This window comes from Aulonocara stuartgranti (assembly GCF_965226115.1).
Source record: "Aulonocara stuartgranti genome assembly, chromosome: 1".
In the NCBI taxonomy this organism is placed as follows: domain Eukaryota; kingdom Metazoa; phylum Chordata; class Actinopteri; order Cichliformes; family Cichlidae; genus Aulonocara; species Aulonocara stuartgranti.
In genome coordinates, this window is record NC_138939.1 from 8793735 (window position 1) to 8814366 (window position 20632).

Sequence of the window (20632 nt, forward strand, 5' to 3'; positions counted from 1 at the left end):
CAATTCTGATGGCAAAAGAGCCAAACGGGACAGGCAAAAAAAAAAGAAGTAATTATATCAAAATCCAGCCACCCTGGTACTGTCAAGGTGTAACTAACATATCGAGTTAGAGATGCTGAGTGTACATAATTCTTGAATTATGATTAAAATAACATTCAGAGAATAAAACAAAACGAACATCAGAAATCGTTTGCAGTTAGCTACAAAACCACTTTATTGAAAAAGCAGATTATGTCATCTACAGTTAAATGATACGTCCCGATTTTAATACATTAAATAACTTTAGACTTTTTCATGTTTAGATAAATAGATCTAGTTTCCTTTTTTAAAATGAACCATCTAGGTAATCAAAACACTTAGCGATATAAAAGATGTGTGACAGGTATCCAGATGTGCTTATTGGAACTACGAGTAGGAGAAGATATCTTTTCTTTCCAAGTGATTTTTGACAGAATTATAAAATAAAATAAACTAGCCTTTTTATGTACAGGGTAACTACCTGTGTGCTATGCAGCAGAAACTGAAGTAGTACTTTTAAACAAGCGAATTAAGACATCTTTGAAGGGGATAAACTGGGCTTGTTAAGTCGTTGATAAAACACAAAAGTTCAGAAAATGCCTCATTCTTCAAGTATAGCACACATGACTTAACCCTTGTACAAAGTTGAGGTTAAACACATCAAATACGGGGGGAATGAATCACGTACAGTATGCAGTCCTTTTGTTCTTTTACACGTACTAGTCATTATTACATTCAAACGAATCTCATTACATCAGGTTACATTAAAAAGCCCTTTCGGCCTGTGGTGACCCCTGCCTTCAGTCTATGCTTCAGTCTCTGTTTTGGACACATTCAGTAGTATTTAATCAGACCTGCATGTATTACAGTATGAATAAAAGCACGGCCAGTGTTTGCAAGTAACAATTGGTGATTGTTTTACTCAAGTTTGCATACTTGACGGGTGGAGTTTAAGTGCTACGGTCAAAGTTTGACGTATGAGCTACTGGAGCATTAGCTGTGTGTCTCAAACATGTGTAAACTTCACATGTTTGAGATCCAGTATGGTACAAGAGAGAAGTTCAAACAAACACCAACAATTAGAGACAAACATCCGGAATATGGTAAGCAATGAACAGACAGCATCATCACAATCATTACCAGGTTTGAGAGCGCAAGGATCAGTGTGCTGGATGCTGCTGAGCCCTGCAAACACAGTGAGGTGCATGTGCCATGGCCCTGCCACTAATACGCACACACACACACACACACACACACACACACACACACACACACACGCGCATGCACGCACACACAATATTAGACATTATGACAAGTTGCTCTTATTTCAAATAAGCTCATATTGTTGGGGTTCATCTGCAGAAGTGCAGGATTTCTTTCAGAATTAAGAGCTTTCCTCACAAAAACAATGCTTTAAATATAATCAGGGAATGATCAACAGACTGCCAGTTCAATAAACACACTGATAACAGTCCAATGAAGAAGGTTGGGAATTTTTCCACGCTACCACAGCTTGAAGTTTAAAATATTTAAGTCTCGTGTTGGTCTTCCTTTCCATATATGTATAGATATATATGCACATCACTCACTAAAAGACATACATATAAGTGCCTGCCAATGCACACACACACACACAAACACACACACACACAATCAAAGAAGGGGGTGTGGGTGGAACTCCCTAAAGAACACAGGTGGGACCAGCAGCTCCGTGTTCTCAGGTACATCCTCCCGAAACACAACAGCAGGCTTCATGGCAGACCAGAGAAAGACACACAAACAAACCTGTTCTGTCTTAAGGCATGTGGACAAGTGGAGATTCCTCATAGTAATGCACGATGTGCTGATGTGATTTAAAAAAAAAAAAAAAGTCTGCAAAAACATCAGGAAACAGCGCCCTGAACAGATCTGGAGCAAAAGGTATTTGTAGATAAGCGTTCAGTCTGTTTTAACCCGCTTGGTTTACCCATGGTAGCAGAGAGAGTGTGGCCTTTTATGTCTCTCTTTTAAGGAAATTCAGCTACTTCCTGGTTGAAACAAATGATCATATATGCTTACCTGCATGACAATCACCAGCCTATCAAAACGACACTGTCCCAGTCTTGTAGCTTTAAAAACTGTTTGAATAAACTGTCTTTAGCCAAGAATATACCCTATATAGTTTAAAACAAGGAGTTCTCACACTTTTTTACTGGGGGAAATTCTTTTCCACAACCACTATATTATAAACCCTAAACAGATTAATTGTGTTTAGTGTCACCAGATGCTGTGGGCTGATATTTCTCCATGCGCGCCAGCAACCCAGCGGTCTAATACACCGAGCTAAATAGTAACAGGAACATTATAATGCACCCTGAGAGAAGTAAGAGCTGGTGACAGACTGATATGATGTTTCCCAACCTAATGTGGGAGGGAAATAATGGATCCAATATGCTGCTTTTACTGGCGCAAATAGTTCCAGTCTATATCTGTGAATTTAAACAATGAAGTTCAGTTTTCTAACTTACAGGAATTTATTCTGAGGACCACTTAGCAATAGGTTGCGGACCCCTGGGGATCCTCAGACCCCACTTTGAGAACTGTAGAGCTAATGAATGCTTTATTTTTGGAAATTTCTCCAACAGTGAGTCACAGCTGGAATTTTTCCTGTGAGCTGTGGACATCTGCCTTGTGCGACTGCTGAGTGTCCTTTAGTGTTGCACCAAAAGCCCTAATCCTCTGTATTTAAAGACTTATCTCCGGCTAATCTCTTAAGACGTTAGGATTAAGCTAAGTCTTAATCTTAATGATATAACTTTGATGACTTGTGGTGTGATGACAGAAGGCATGAAGATAAATTTAAAAGGGTCTGAAATAAAGATTAATATTTGTTTTACATTTTGTAGGATTTAACTACAACGTATAGCTGCCTCTATACAATCTGTGCGATGGGACTGCTCATCTGTTGTCTGTTAAAGACAGAGAATGATAACATTGGTTCAGTCAGGGAGCACATGACCAAAAGAAGTATTTTCTATTTGGCCTGGTCTGGGACTCCCTTGTCCTTAGAGCACCAGCGTGAAACTCCATCTCCTGTGATGGAGATGGGTTGCAATGTGACTTGCAGGTGTGTAGTACCTGTATGCAGGCTAAAGCTTATTAAATAGTGCACCCTGTATGTGATTTGCTAATTGGATCTGTAGAAGGCGGTGAGCTGAGAAGAAGAAGAAGAAGAGTGCACCCAAGCCTAGTTTCAAGGCCTGCCTGAACTAATGCGATGCTTGATTTGTAAGCTTTCTATGGTGAGTAAGGGCTAAAAGAAACTCATTTCACTGGGTGTACAAAGTGGGACAAAACAACTGAAGGCAAATACTATTTGATCCTGGTCTGCTCCTACAAAGCCTGTGAATCTCTGACAGGCATGAAGAGGCTCTGTGTCCTGGAGGAGAAATGATACAACAGACCAAAAGCTTCCGAGGCTTTAGACTGATTCTACCATGAGCGCAGCAACATTAAAAAGAAAACAACAAAACAAGAATCTACATCTAAGATCTGATGTGGAAAATGTCTGCAAAATATATATCCATATATAAAAGACAATCTATGTGCATCTAAAATTTTCTGTCATCATATAATCATTAATTAAGACACTGCTTGTGACTTCTAAGTGGAATGTCAGTCCGTCCTCTGGGCTTGTGGTGCTACTCTGCATCGGTGATGTCGAGGTGGTGCAAGGGTGACAGTTTTTCATCACAGCCCTGTGTCATGAATGCTGGGTGTCCATTGCATAGCCTTTAGCAGGACTCCATTTCAGTGTTAGAAGCTACACGGGGAGAGCCCACTCTGAAGGCACGGCATGCCCACCGTTGGGCCTGTCCGGCCCAGCCAGCACTGGAATGCAGTGGCTCGTTCCCCGGCCTTCCTGACGCTAACATCAGCAGCGTTCTCAGATGTGACAGCACTGGTGAATTCACGTGGTAAATTGCTTCAGTCAAAGCATAAGAGTGAAAGATACAGAAAGGATGAGAGAGAAAGCAAGGAGAGAGTTGAATTTGCGCTTTCTCCTCCAATCCAGAAACCCTCTTTCTGATGAATGTGCTGGGGTCAGGAGGTGTGACGTCATCAGGGGCCTCTGGGTGAGCTGGCGTGTTGACTTTCAGGGTTAGGCGCCCAAGGGGGAGGGGGATGGAAAGGACCACAAATGGAGGGTAAGGGAGGGACCCTTTTCCCCAACCCTAGCATGTAATAGCAGGGCTTGTGGTGGGAGCTGCACTGTGTGTGTTAGTCCACGGACTGGCTGTCCAGCTGAGGACGGGGGCAGTAACTCAGATGGCCACAGAGAGGCTTCTCTGGAACTGCTGAAGAGGGTGCAGGCCTTTTTTTGCCCACTGCTGGTGTCCCAGATCACCTGGGATGTGGAGCTTAGTTCTCCCAATCACAGTTCAGTGACATGGAGAGGGTAGCTGGGGGGCGCATGGGCAGGAACCTGCGACTGGAGCCGAAGGATGTGGCAGTCGTGGCAGAGCAGGTGGCCTTCCAGTGGATAACAGCGGTGCCTTTCCTCATCATTTAACTGGAGACCGCAGTCCTGAAATAAATATAATTACATATATTTAATAATCACGCTCACACATATTAATAAAAATCCATTTAGACACTATAAAACATGTATTTTACATGCACTGGTAAATTTTGAGGTTTTATGCTATTTTGCTTCCAAAATGTCTCAGACTGGTGGAACAATCATACAGTCAGGCATTTACCTTTTGCTAATTTGAGATTTTACACATGAACTTCAGACATTTTCAGCAGAATTGTGTTGGGATGATTTCAAAAGGAGGAAACAGCAGGAAAGAGTGTACTTCAAAGACCGAAGCTGGCAATGTGGTTTAGATGAGAGAGCTGCCTGGGCAGAGCACGCCGGAGGCAGCACACATGGTGCTACTTTGACTACTGGCTGTACATTTTGCAGATCAGAACAAAAACCCCAAATTACCCATCGACCTTTTCAGAAGTGAGCTTGCAGCTTAAAGACTGTCTAATTTCATCTGACGTTTCCACTGTCACATGGATCTCTTGGGTGCATGCACTACTTGGCACGAGTAAGCAAACACCTTTTGTCTTTTTAAGTAAAATAGTAGATGTTTATGATCCACAACCTTCTCTGTGATCTTCCTATTTTCCACTTGCCTGATAACTTCATCTTCAATCCTTTGTCCGATATATCAACCATCCCTTCTCTGCACATGTCCAAACCATCTCGACCTGAGCTGTTCCTCTGATATACTCATTTCTAAGCTTGTCTGTTCCAGTGATTCACAACAAATATCCAGGTTTCTGCTGTGCATATTTAAATAGTGAACTGTAGACCTGCGATACAAAGTAACTGGAGAGGTTTTAAAGTAATAATTATAAGCTTTCAATATTTAACCAGTAAATATTGAATTTCAAACATATATCTTTAAAATCAGATTTCTTTCTTATATTTTAAGCCCAAAATCTCCACCTATAGCTACCAAACTTTCAATTTTTGGAGCAGTCTATATCCTGAAGGTTTTAATAGCATTCAGAGTCACATTTATGGAAGATTTTACTCTTAAAAACTTGGGGGGGAAAGTATTTTTTTCCTGTTGATAACAGCAAAAACAGATTTCAACAAATTAAGCCACCTGCAATATAAAAGTACTTTGCTCAGTGTAAAGTTATTAGTTAGTTTTTAATTATTTTTACTGTCTTTACCTGTAGTTTCTTTCCTTAAAGAAATAATTTGAGATTTTGGGAAACAGGCTTGTTTGCAGAAAATGAACAGATGAGAAAACTAATTAGTGACACCAAGTTGTGCCAGTGACTTCAGTGTGGGCGTCTTTCTGGACCCTCGTTGTAAACAGGGTGCTGACTCTGAGACAAATCATAGACAGTGAGTGGGTTTATCCTTGAAGAGTTCAGATGTCCAGAGGGAACTGTGGGTTTGAGAAAAGCTGCCTCCAAAGACGGGGATAGAGGCTGTGCAAATTGTATGCTTTGATGAATGAGCACACTGATCTCTGAGCCTGCAGAGGAATTCTGCGCATGGCTGACACGACGAGACCCCGATGTGGACCCTGACCATGTTGGAGGGATTACATAAACTGACTGCTAACCACTCGGGTGATTTAAAACCGGATAAACAGCTTAAAAATGTACATATTATAAATGAATTTTCACTGTGCATCAATGTGATTCTCGCTGTATTTTCAAAAATCCAACTGTCGTGTTACAGCATTACAGAAAAAACATGTTTTTTTCCCCTCAATATGTAATTATTTACCATCTTCAGAATGATTCAACTGCAGACTTTACCCTTCCTGTCCATAAGCCTCCCTCTCACCCCCCATTCAGAGCTCCACTGAATGATTACCCGCTGCTTATATAACGATCTGATGCATTTCTATGAAGCGGAACCTCAGCCATTCAGACATATGCAAGTTGTATCCTGCTCAGGGGATAGTAAAAATGATCTCACGAAAAAAAGAAAAAAAACCCTGCTCAATCGCTGCAGGGAGGCGTGAAATGTTTATTTGTTTCACTAAACATTCATGGCACACTTGAACTAAAAAAAAAATCTAGCAGCCAAGTTGAGCGACAGGATGACTGAGATGTCAGAAGCTGGGTTTAAGCAGCAAGCCCCCAGCCGAGCTGCAATGCGCTTTGTCAATGAGTCACATATTGAGCTGTAACCTTTGGTTGATATCCATCAGTATGTTTTTTTTCCCCTGTCTGTGTCTCATTCATTCCACAAGAGCAGTGATTCACACTCGTTGGTAGAAAACAGTGAGTCTATTCTTATCCCACGATTTGGAGATCTTACCACAGTTCACTGTGTTTACGGGACTAAGCAGATGTGCACGTGTGTTAGTGTGTGTGTGTGTGCTAAAGTAGTGTGCAAATATGTCCTTGTGTGTGTTTTTATAATTTCAACCGCCTCAAAAGTTGAATCACGCACAGTGATGCTTAATTCACTCTAATCAAATCCCAGGCATGGCAGATCACTCTTACTCATACCTTGTGAAGTGTGTGTGAGAAAGAGAGACTACAGTCAGTGTACGCAGTCGAAGTGACTCACCTCACAATGGTAGCACTCCACGTGGTAGTCCTTGTCCATAGAAACAACGCGAATAGTTTCCTCAGAGCCCTGTGGAGACAAACACACAGAAAGTGATGAGTTTGATGTTTGAGCCCTGCAGCTTTTATTATTAATTTTTGATTCATTCATTCTACTTTTATCTAAAACATATTGGCTTTTATTTTCACCTTCAAAGCAAAAGCTTTTGTTTGCTTTGGTTTTTGTACATTTTTTCTGTAAGCATCTCCCTGTTGGTGATTGTGTGCTAGTAAGAGATCATTAAAAAGAAAATCCATGAAAAATTCAATGAAAAAGAAAATCGGACGATTCTTCCCTCACAGGGCGCCGCTATGTGGAGCTGTTATTTTTCGATTGCTTTGTGAAGTTATATTCTGACTTTGTGCTCGTTTGAATCTGCAGTGGGTGTAGTGGATCTCCTTGAGTGTGTCAGAAGGGCGACTCGTCAAGTTGAATTTTTGAGAATGCAGATGTAAATGAAGACAGTCAAATCTGGTGAGAAAGTGAGTGATGAGTGAGAATTAGGTTGTTCTATGTGAAGGTGCAGTTTGGGTCAGTTGTGGTGAATGTTCTCCCTCAGACACGTTGGGATGTTACAGAAAACCTCAACACTCTGACAAAGATCCCAGGGGGGAAAAATCACGCTGTAAATGTTTGTGAATCTGAGCTTGGACACCTGCTCCCGGTTGGTATCTGAGTTGTAGCAGCATCTCTTATTGCCGTTCTTGATCCCAGATTAGATTTTGCCACCTCTTTTACATAGATTCGGAAAAAATTAGTTACATGAATGAGCCTTTTTGCAAATACACCCGACGTTCACATGATTAATGTCAAATTCTGGTCTCTGAGTCCAACCAAAGTCATCAGTAACACTCAAAAACGGCAAGATGTAATATTGTTTTGCTCATTACCTGGGCTGGAAGGATGGGCTGGTTACATGAGGCACACTTGGGGGCAAAAACCCTGTAATGGAAAAAAAATCGTCAACCTTGTGTTTAACTCAACTAAATCTAAAAGTTGTTTTTAGACATATAATACACATTCATACCCAATTTTTGGATGCTGTTTAAAATGTAAACAAAAACAGAATGCAATACAAATCTCACAAACCTATATTTTACTCACAATAGAACAGAAAACATATCAATGGCTCAAGCTGAGAAAATCTACCACTTTAAGGGAAAAAAATTGGCTCATTTTTCATTTGCTGGCAGCAACACATCTCAAAAAACTTAGGACGAGGCCATGTTTATCACTGTGTACCAACAACAGATGGGATGGGCGCAACAAATGATTGCTCTTGCCATTAAATTCAAATTGATGTAATATTTATCACGAAATAATTAAATATTTCAATTTAAACATGTGACATGATAATTAAATATGAGTTTATGAGAATTGCAAATCGTGGCTTTCTGTTTTCATCCCAACTTTTTTGGAATTGTGGTTGTAAATACCAGGACAATAATTAAACAAACAGGAGGGTGTGGCGTACCCCCGTGACACCTGGCAGACTGAGACAGACTGCTTCTTTGTGCCAAACATTACTTTTACGTGCTGAGCTGTTTGTTTACAAAAACGATCGTCTTCTTACGTGTGGTAGTCTTTGACACAGTAGATGTTGTTCTCAACGTCCACAGTGAAAGGCACTCCATCTAGACCCTCCTTACACACAACACAGCGGAAACAGCCGGGATGGTAGGACTTGCCTAGTGCCTGGAGGATCTAAACTCCCACACAGAAAAAAATAGAGAAGAAAATAGAAGATAATAATAGTTCTTATATAGGACTTAAATAACAGGTATGGACATGCAGTAGGACATAATAGGCAGAGAAAGGGTTACACTCTCTAAAGGGCTGTCCAATTTTTTATTGGAATAGCGTTATTCAGACAGTATGTGAGATTGCTGGAGTGAAGGTCTCAAATATAATTGACTTTGGACTCCTGCAGGACAAAAAGATGATAACTTTATCTTGGAGAAAAATTGATGTAGCTATAGATATATGTATGAGTGAAGGAAATTATATCTTGGAAAAATACTGGATTATACAACACTACATCTTTTTTATCTGTATCTTCTTTAAAATTCTTTGTTAAATATGTAAAGTAAAAATTCTCTGTTCTCCTCTAACGGTTGTGAAAACACAGCAGCATGCTTAACTGCTGAATCAGATTAATGATTTTTATTAAAAACGTGGTTGATAAGGAAAAAAAGGTCTTCGTTGCTCAAGGCTCTTACCATCTCCATGATGAGGTGACCACACACAAAGCACTTCTCAGCCGTCTGCTGGAAACCAGAGTACTGTGGGTGAAACCAGACACGCAGATTATCATGCTGAGTATTGCTTTTTTGGATACTGTTGCACTGACTGACCTTGCAATCTAAAGCAATGCTTCACACTTTCTGCATGAAAACATGTTTCAATCTTGTATTTATCTACAGAGGGAATTGCTTGTTAAATGAGATCAGTTATGCCCTTTTCACCTCTATATCTTTATTTTTGAACTCTGCGTGAATTACAATTAAAAACAATTCTTATTTGTCTCATACTGAATGTAAATGTAGCCTCAAAAAAGCTGTTACAGTTTCGCTCACTTTCGCTCACTTTGGCTGGCTGCATCTTCTAATGGTTCACTTACACCAGAGCAAAAATAGGATGTCAACCACCTAGCAACTAAGCAGAATTGTTTGTTTCCCAGTGACTGTATTATTATTATTTTTTTGTTTTGTTTTGCTTTGAGCGTGTGGCACATTCAATTTCTGTGGGACCTCTGTGCTCTCAGTCAGAGCTGTGCGTGTCAAATGACCATATAAGGATATCATCTCTCTGACATTGTACAGAACCAAGAGCTGAAAAAACTGCCAGTGTTCAGTGTTTTGAAGCGTGAGCTGTTGAGCTATTCAACCTTAATGTGTTGACCTCATTATTTGTAACTTTGACCATGTTAAATGTAACAGTTTAATTATGAAAGGAAATAAATAAAAGCATAATAGATACACTTTATAATGAGATGACCAGGCTTTATTTAGAATCATCTCATCATTCTCTTAGCCTCCATTACTTTTTTTTACAGCTATAACTAATTCGTCAAAGATTCCTTCATGTTGAGGGAGTTTAGTGCCCTCTGTCTTCTACAGGAAATAAAACACTCGCCAACACATCAGTAGCTCCTTCCCTTCAAACCTGAAGCCCAGGCGAATAATTAAAGCGACCATCTGCAGCACACAACCCCCTCTGGGTCGTGACCTGATTGATACAGAGGGGCCTGCTAATGGAGACACTGCTACCAGGTGGAGGTGGTAGGTCATGATGGGCAGGCTGCCCCCTGCCCTGACATCTCTGCTCTGAATCTACCATCTGCCAGCACCTCCCCCCACCTATGAAGCACCCCCAGGGTGACAGCCCAGACTAGCCGTGCATCAGCCGTAGGAGGGAGGCGGAAGGAGATTAGTCTCATCCCGACATCTCAAAGGTGTTGATTGTAAATTGCAAAACAGGAATCTGAGTGTTTCCTAACAGGCCAGCAGGTTACAGGAAAGCTGCCTATAAACAGGAAGTACTGTCAGCACATGAGGCTAACAGTTATGGTGTAATCTGGACAACAAAACCAATTTCAACATCTGCGTTAGAGGAAGTGTTTGCAGCCACCTTCCTTGTTTGAAATCAGTTACATTTTATTCAAATCACATACAGCTAGAGTAAACAAAATATGATGGTCACGATTCTCAGTGTTCAGTGGAGCATGAGATCAGGTCCAGTGTCCGGCCTGTTAACCTGCAGCAGATGGACCAGGAGTCTGAGAGCTGCAGCTGTCCAACCCTCCTCCTCCTTCTCCACCTCCTAATTGTAAGTGCCGGGGAGCAGCTCGCAGTGTAATTGAGCTCCTTGGGGAAATTATTAGTGTGAATTGAAGGGGTGGTGCTAAAGCCCTAATTGTAGCTGTTCAGTGTTTTTCCTCCAGAGGGTTCAAGAATGTAGCCTGAGGTCCTAATTCTTCGCTCTTTCTGCTCCACCTGCATCCCCGTCTGACTCCAGCATGAGGCAAACACACAGTGATGCACTCATCACAGAACAAAATCAATAACCATGAGAGCACTTACCAGAAAGTCCTCCTCACAGTAGACCTTTCCATTGACATTGTAGAACGCTTTCCCTCGTAGCCTCCTCCCTGAAAAGATGAACGGCAAATTAAAAATGCAACATGCAAAGATGTATATAGACTATATAGTCAAAAGTATGTGGATGCTCATAGTTTTGTACTTTGGATCTAGAAATCTTAAGGCACAGACCCTTACAGTAAACAAGAGAACCGCTTATATACAGTGGGAATATTATTTCTCATCTCCTTGCATTCATTTGCTATTTTGTTGTCTACCAACAACCAAACAGTGTGACGAGGGATTTTCTGACAACCAAACATTATTATAGCACACTGTACTTTACAGTATACCACAAGTGGACATCAAGGTATGAATTATTTTTTTTGTAACGGTACATTTTAAGCAGTTCTTTCCTTTAACAACAAAAACAACAACTAAAAAAAGTTGACGTGAGCCCCAGACTTTATGTGTAGTTGTTACATTTTGGGAATTACGAATAAGTGATACAGCAAAGGTCTTGGTTAACCTACTGAAAGAAGAAGAAGAAAGACAACTATCACAAAAGCCATGTGTCTTTTGACTTCAGCTGGACTGAATGATCATCATCACTGTCATCTGTCAGTACAGTTTGGGTAATAATAAAAAAGCACTTTGCAAATGAAACATCTGAGAGAAATAGGCCAACATCAAAATAGTGGTAGACCGTTTAAAAGTGTCTGATTTAAAAGTGTCTTTTCCAGTGAAGGCAAGGTATCTGCCAGTGGACTGATGACATCCAGATGTTACAAACTGAATCAAAAGGAGAACTAATGATATGTCAGAGGACACAAAGGCTATTTTCTGAACATATAAATATAGTCATCCCTTTAAATTCTGGCTTACACAAAAATTGTGAAAACCATTGCACTGAACATTGTTGCACACCAACCTTAGCCAAGTTTAGTGTAAAACCGTAAAAACCATCCCAGAATACTAGAGAAAGCAAAGAGATGAGCTTATCCAATTTTCCACTTTTTAAAATCTGATGATAAAATAGTCGATTTTCTTTATTGCTGGTTTGCAGATTTCTGTCACAGCTGCACCATCCACCCACTGTTTAAACCTACTGTTTGTAAAGGACATGAAAAGGAAGCTGAATTCGGAATAGAAGAAAGATAGCTTAAATGAAAGAATGTCGGCCTTCTAGTGAAGAGCAGTTAAAATTGCATGTCGCAGGTAGAGAATGAACTGAGTAGCTGCACCGAGGTCCAGTATTAGAAAAATAAATTGTATCTTGAAATACGAATCCTCCTGCAGACATCAATAATAAAAATATGGAAGAGAAAATGTGCACTTTTAGACTGTATTTGTTAGGTTATCACTTCTTTGCCCCCCAAAAACTAAAAAAACTAAAAAATAAACAATGAACCAATTATTTCAGACAGAACATGCGATATAACACTTCTGTTAACTTTTACATGCAAAAACACATCCTACTGTATCCTTTTCTTTTATCTGCCACGGCCACAGCACGCAGAGTGCGGAGCAGATGGTTCGCTAAAAAAAGGCAACTTTCTGCCTCCGTTTAATTACCTCAACCATTGATCCCGACAAGAATCCATTCACAACCCATACACAATCAATACAGCAGGCTGCTTGCCAAACCTCCCCCAAAAATCTCCACTCTTCCCTGCTATTGTGCACTGCTCACAGACAGACCAACAATAGCAGACTGGAGGGAGGATGTCCCTTATTCTGACACATACAGAAAACGACAACCAGCTTTTCAACACCGCTTCATTATTCTAAATAACTTTAAAACCCTAAAAAAGTCACAGGCCCACAACACATAAACATGTCCACACTGTGAGCCTGGGTTCAGGACACCGAGCTTCTAGCGCAGAGTGAGAACACTGAATTCCTCTGGGTTAGACTTCATTCATCAGAATCCAAGTTTGAATCCAAACTGAAAAGGAAATTCTGCTGCGGGCTGGCTTCTACAGCCCCCTGCCATGCATCTCACACTGCTCGCCCATTCAAATTCATTTAACAGCAGCGGTGTCTCTGTGGCAGCACGATGACTTCACCCAAGCCTGGCAGACGAAACCCATGGATCTCATAAATCTGCAGGATTAGTCAGATTTAATTGTCGTCCTGAGCCACCACTGATTTTATGGGTGTCCCAGCATGAAAAATATGCTGCTTTTTTTTTTTAAAACTTAAATTTATGCAGTCGCTATATTTCATACACATGCACTCACATGCACTCACACACACACACACTGTCACAATGCTGGGAGATGGCAATACATTAACATCCACATAAATGGCTGGAGCAGCAGAGGAATGTTGTCCACACAATAGGTGAGACTTTTAAGACTTTGAGACTGAGGAGCAATTAGCATTTTGGTAGCGAGGAGCAAAAAAGAAAAGGAGGATTGAAGAAGAGCTCTTCATAGATGAGACTTTGAAGGGGCTAAACTGGCAGGAGCAGTGAGATTATAGTGAACAGTGCAGCAGCAGGGGCTGCGAGGTGTTGCTGTGTGCTGGTCTGTGGCCTCTGCTCTGGAGTTTGGGGTCTGGAAGGTGAATACAAAGGCCCCAGTGCTGATGACTGTGTGGAGCGCTGCTAGGGGAGCAGGCCGACTGAGCAAACGGGGACATTCTTTCTGCCTGAGGTCACTAGCTGGTCCCATTCATCCCCCCCGCACCTCTCCAGCACCCGCTCTCTGCCCACTTCCATCACCAAGAAAAAGAGGGGGAGGGCTCCATGCCTCCCTCTCGCTCCTTTGGCCTTTTGTGACCAGACATTGCTGCAGAGGGGCCGAATGTCCTCACAGTCCTGCAAGGCATTGAATCAGTAGCTCTATTTATATTTTGCAATCTACCTGCAGGTTTTACAGAGCCTGATCCATGATTATAGCTCAGTCAAATTGCTCCCATTAGGCCCCTGACTGCATGTAAACTTGAGCATATTTTACCCATCCTGGCATCATAGACTAGCTAGATGTGCAGTTTGGGATTTACTTTAAAACCCTTTTCTCATTTTCATGTCTCACTCTGCTTGCTTGTCTTAGTTATTACTTTTAGAAGTTCCAACCAGAGGTTGTGTTAGACTTTGTCATCGCCTTTCATTTTGATGGACAGGGTTGTGAAGTTTCCTAACTTATTTTCTCATTACCTACCTACAAATAAAAAGAGTATCCATTGATGGGGACATCAATTCATAAGGGACAAATAATGGTACATCACAAAAAAGAATAGAAATGTAAAAAATCTGCTGTAAGGTCACTCCACATGTCAGCAGCAAAAGAAACAGATTCGACAGTTCAAGCGGAGGCACTAAAACAACCTTGTGTCTAAACTAGCAAATATAAGGTGACTTGAGCTGGGTGCTTGATTGAGTGTATTCAAATGCATCAAAGAGGGCTGCTGCAGAGGCGAAAGCTTTTTGTGTCCGATTTTATTTTATTCTGAAGGGCAAACTCTGTCCAACCTCGCTCTGCTGCTACACCCAAAACTGAAATAACCAGCATCATGTTTCCAGCAGGAAAGTGATTGTAATTTAACAAAAGTTTTTTATGATTAAACTTTCCAATGCTGCAAGCGCTTACTTCCCCATGAGGTTCATTTTGCCTGCCTAATCTGCTCCTTCTGCATGAGGAACCAGCTGCACCCATGACTCAGTCGTAATCACGCTCCGACACCTCACTGGAGGATTCAACCGTGTATGTTTAATTTTAGGTTGTATATATAGAAGACAGCAACTGGTGTGTTTATTTAATATTTTGATGAATCCACCATCTAATCCATCAAAAAGACTGACAGACTTCAGATTTTTCCATCACTTTTAAAAAAAAAAGAAAAACATTTAGTTAACTGGAGTCAATTTTCAATTGATTCAATTTTAAGTCAAAAGTTGACACAGGGCACTTTAATTTCAAACCATACTCGCATTATTTTGACATCACAGCATTTGAAACTAGAGGTTTACAACTGATTTTGTTAGGTTATTTACACAGTCATAGTATTTACTTAATTTCATAGTTTATATTTTATAGGGACAGGTATGCAACATGCCTAACAGCACAGAGCTAATTTTCAATAGCATTTAAAATCCATGAACGTCAGCACACCACATGCATATGAGTTTGGTATGGTTTATAATGACACATAATGATGAGTGATTTTCTCCTCTCCCTCTTTCTGCTCCTGACCTCTGCACGTATGACGGCCGCGTGCAATTTTTGGTCATTTACAAATCTCAGCTCATCTGTTAGTGCATGCATTTTGAATGCTGGTGTTGCCATGGAAATAAAGACTGATGTGTCACCATGGCGAAGGTATCATTCGGCTAAATTTTCCTCTGGTATGGCAGTTTCGGTTAAGCCTATTCAGTCAAAAAAGAAAGAAAAAACCCAGCAGGAGTCACTCGTCTTCACTGAAAGGATAGAAATCATTTCATTGGGCATCCAGGTTGTTTAGACGCTTTCACCTAAAATGAGAGCTGTGTATTTTTTCTACACAATGTTAGTGTGTCTGAGATTCATCCTTGGATCATGTGGGAGATGTGGCCTTTTCTATGACTACCAAAATGAGAATGTGGGAATCTTATTTTTGCATAATACAAAAAGAAGATTTAACACGTTGCAGTGACTTTGTTAAGTTGCATGCTGTTTCTGGTCTGAATAATTTTTTCCTACCGATAAGATACAGATGTAATTGTGATCTTTTGTACATTTTGGATGCAGGACATGTGTCGACTATTCTCTGCAACTCTAGAAAACTGACAAAAAATCCAACCCTTAAGGTTAAGTTCATGGCTGGAGTTCAAATAGAAGTGAAGATGACAGGATTTCTTTCAGTGTAACCTGAGCTCATGGTATGCACATGAAGCTCGACCCAAGACTTCCAAAGCCACAGAGAGTCCCCCCTTTGGATAGTACTTTATGAACATTGAGGAATTATTATGATATGTTTACTTTGAAAATCTTTGTGTTATCTCTTTTGATTTTTTTAAGGACAGGCACACACACACACACACACATTAATTTTCTGTTGCAGCAATGGTAAGTTACTGACTTTTTCAACTGTTGGGCTTGATAGCTTTACCTGGATTAGTGCACTGAATATTAAGCTGAAGATTTAAAGGAAGGAAATAATAAAGTTTTCATAAATATGATGAATTAAACTATGGGTAGAGAAATGAAGCATGCTTTACGTTTCTTTAGTTTGACTGACATTTTCCAGTCCAGTCCATTAACAATGGAAGTCTGAATTAAGACCTCAATAGCAGACTTTTTAACTGCAGCCTAAAAGGTGTTGCTCTCTTTGCAGCAGCTCAGTTGCATCAGCTGAGCTTATAGCAGCCACATGCTGCGAAGAGAAAGGGGAACATTTCAGAGTTTGACACAAAATAATTTCTTTAGTAGAAAAAAATGAAAACCAAGCCTCTATTTTTTTTAATGGTTCATAGTAGGGCTTTCCAGCTTTGGCAGAAATCATGAATCATGACTACTGAGGTTACAAACACTTATAATCACAAACTTTAAGCAAAGAAAGAAGAAGAAAAAAACAGTGTGTCCTTTTAATTTGTCCATTTGAGTGTCCATAATCTTTAAATGACGAAATACATATGAACTAAAATGAACTTCAAAACTTTGCAGCGAGTGAACATGAATTCATAACGCTTTTTGGACTGTCAGTTGAAACTGATCCATTGATTTTGCAGCCTTACACTCTAAAAACTGATGAAATATTATTAAAACATTTTCCATGACGATCTCCCCAGACTTGATTGCTGGCCCTGTCTCTTTCTATCTAAAGATCTTTAGATATAAACCAATTGCAAAACGATATGAAGAAGACAATCGTGTTCCTTAATGATCTGTCACATATCATATCACATAGAATCCCGTTTCCCATCATACACTTAGGTTTTGTACCTGGTGGAGTAACAGTGGCACCTGCATTCTCAAGCCGCTGCTGCCTTGAACTTGTGAAACTGTTGTTATCTGCGTTTGCATTGACGTCAGAAGTCAAACATAAGCCAGTAAGAGCAATTAAGCAGATGTCAATCAGCTTAAACCCTTTACATTCTTGGTGATTGGGTCTAATACGGTAAAATAAATTGTCAGCATAAAACAGACAACGCACAATATAATCTTTTACCATTAACCTTTGAATTGCTGATCTACTGAGCTGACCTTTTGACCAGATAGAAAAGCTGAAACATCTACATCCCTAAAGCAAATGCTGACACAGAAGTGGATCATATCAGGTCACATTCCAACAAGAAGTATTTGTCAACTTCCTACTGGTGACACGCCTGCTGGTGTGTTTCAACACGAGATAACTGTTCCCCTCTGAGAGGAAGTTTATCCCGTGGCAAAACGTGCTTACTAAAAGTGCACTTAGAAAATTCGCTCTTACACTGCTCTTGCTAGCAGTTAATCAAATATAAATAGCATCTGAAAACCAATGACTTCCCAAGGTTAATAGTTGTATTATTACTTCCTCTAAGATTTTATGAGTTAGTCAAATTTTATCAGTGGCCAAACAAATTTGAGCTTTACAAAAAAGGGTAAAGTGAACCCGTCACACATCCTCAGGTTGGACATTTTTGGTGGTACTGATGAGCATCTGAAAACCAATCACACCGCCGAGTTTGGCTCCTCAATCAGGTCAATTAGCCAGAATAAACAGTTCACATGACAGCACGGACCTGCCTGCAGTTACAAGGAGAGAGCTTCAGTACATACAGAAGCTTATTGTTTTACATTCACATCAAAAGACAACAGAAAATTTTGTTAGCTGTATTTTAATTTAATTCCGCGCTTTGTCACTGACAATAAACCAGCCTAACAGAGAGGAATGTGCTGGCAGAAAGCGTCACTCTGTTCTCTCTCTGGCAGAGAAACCACGAGAGCGTTTGCCTGGCTGCAGGAACAGATAAATATGGTGATTGGCTCACAAAGGAACTTCAAACTGATTTTTTCATACAATGCAATCACAAGCCTCTGCAGACCTTCATGTTTTTGGTATTCTGAGAGAAACCCCAGTCACGGAGGCTACAGCAAAGTCTGCTGTAAGCATATTATCCACCTCTGAACAGTGGAGATTAACATCATATAGACTGTGGATAAAAATGGACTCAAACTTTAGTGTTTTGCTCTGTTATGTATTTTCTGAAGCAAAGCTTATCAATAAAGGGGAGTAACGTTGGTCACTGCATTCCTTAACTACATCATAGGCACAGATACTTGCTAAACTTAGTGCTGAATAACAGATTAATTAAATATTAGGATTTAATTTACAAAAACAAAACATGTAACAAAAAAATATGGTTGCATCACATTGTTTTGACCAATTGCCACCACACCCTTTGAGCCACACAATACTAAAACCAGGACAGACACATGCACTGTCTTGATGTTATGCTCTGATTACTGTTCTCACAGATTTACTCCCAGTTTTGAGTCATCCAGAAGTCAGAAATGATGCAAGCTCCGACTTCTAGGGTATGCGCAAAAGTTCAGGGCAAAACATCTGGCAAAGAGACAGGTTTCACCTCCAAAAAGAGGAACATTGCAATAGTGTCAGATCTTTGCAAGACATTTCATTGCTTTCTGTGTGGACAAAACGAGAGATAAAGATCTTCAAATTGCTGGTCTACCCTTTGAGTTGTAATGTATAACTGCAGACGAAAGGCAACAGAACTGCAGGATAACAGCTAAGGATTGCATGTCTTCAGCTGTGCAGAAAAAGATGATGTGTGGATGGGAGAGATATGAGTATGTGCAAAAAAAAGAAGAAGCTTTTTTTTGTAAAAAGAAACTCCTAATAATATCCTCCAGTTTAAAGCAAGAATGAATGAGATACAGCAAGCGAAGGCCACACAATGATAAACCAAATGTTGTTCGTTGTGTCTATAAAATAAGTTTGAGTCCTTGTTCCAAAAGCAAATGAGTTTCCATTGAAAAATGTTGACTTTTCCATGTCTCTGGCCTACAATCAATCTGAATGTTGCACATTCACTGGCCACTTAGTCAGGTATTTAACTGCTTCTTAATGCGCCTATCTCAGCAGCTAATCACGTGGCAGCAAGTCAGCATCTTTAGGTATGTAGATAAGGTCAAGGCAAGACTGCTGAAGTTCAAATGAGTTCTGAGCATCAGAATAGAAAAGGAAGATGATTTCAATGATTTTCAACTATTATTCAAAATCAATTTCACTATTTCAGAGAGTGCTGGTCTAAATGTTGATGTCAGGGGTCACAGAAGAATGGCTAGACTGCTTTTAGCTGATAGGAAGGTAGCAGTATTCAAATACCAAAGTATGCAGAAGAGCTTTGGTTGGTAGAGTCAGATAATATTTGTCCTTTTCGTTAGTACGATTGTGTCAAAGAATGAGCACATTTTTAGCCTCCAGCAAGCGGACAACTGAGTCTGTCCACAAAATAAGACAGTTGACGCAGACAAGAGAAATCTGTTCTGTTTACTGTCAAAAATAATAAGCTGTGTGATTTTGTTTTTAATGGCACCTATTTTCATTTGAGGTGGTGGAGGGTGGGGTGCTCTAGTCTGTGATGTATCATTATTTTTCATTTAGCATTTTCTGTGCTTTCATAACGTAAAAGCAGACAAAGTAATATGTATATCTTTATTTGATATATCTTAAAAAGAGATCCATACATATATTTTATTTGCTGTGTTAAGGTATAATACAGCAAATAAAATATAAAAAATACAGCACGGGTCTACTGTGAGCAACAGGTGACATCTGCTGTGCAACAAAATGTTTATAACGCTGTGTAAATGAAAACAATATTGAGGAAAAAAAATCTAAAAATAAATAGTTACATTTTTCATGCATGACTGGCAATGAACAGATCACCTGTCTGAAGTATTTAAATAGAATTTTCCACATTTTTCTGAATCAACCTCTAACTTGCCTAGAATAGAAATAACATCAAAGTGGCAGCTGCAGCCCAAATTGAGGGCAAAGTTATGATACACATCCTTGTTCCAACATGTCTCACAGCATCCAGCCTTCCTGTTATTCATTATAATAAAAGAAGGATCTTAAATGCAAGCCCAAACAAAGCAGAAAGGGTTCCACCGAGGGTGTCACAAACACAATACTGCTGCTACAGGCTCGTTAGCTGCCGGCTCGCTGACCACCTGCTAATGAGAACAGTTGTCTCCTGCTTGCATCTATGAAGAAATATTTACCCAGCATGATTACTAATGAATGAAGTTGCCTTATCCTCATTATCCATCCATCCAGTTTCTTCTAATAACACTACAAGTTTGCATATATATGACATGTACGACCTCAGGAGTAAAACAAAAAAGAAAATTGAATGATTTCCAGTGCCTTGCAGGTGCAACTTGTGGCGGTAAACGATTAAAGAAATTCAAGCCCCTGAGCT

The 20632-nt window shown here is 40.1% G+C and overlaps 1 protein-coding gene across 1 annotated transcript in view; it reads right to left on the reverse strand.

Annotated features, from left to right (window-relative positions):
• Positions 1-192: 192 nt before the first annotated feature.
• The window catches only part of wtip (WT1 interacting protein), a 36321-nt gene continuing 15881 nt past the window's right edge, over positions 193-20632 (reverse strand). The window contains exons 3-8 of the mRNA XM_082540943.1: positions 11221-11288; positions 9358-9420; positions 8712-8842; positions 8029-8080; positions 7100-7168; positions 193-4585 (exon numbers count right to left, since the gene is read on the reverse strand). Coding sequence (XP_082397069.1) covers positions 4433-4585; positions 7100-7168; positions 8029-8080; positions 8712-8842; positions 9358-9420; positions 11221-11288 — 536 coding nt within the window. The 3' untranslated portion in view covers positions 193-4432. The remainder of the gene's footprint in view (positions 4586-7099; positions 7169-8028; positions 8081-8711; positions 8843-9357; positions 9421-11220; positions 11289-20632) is intronic.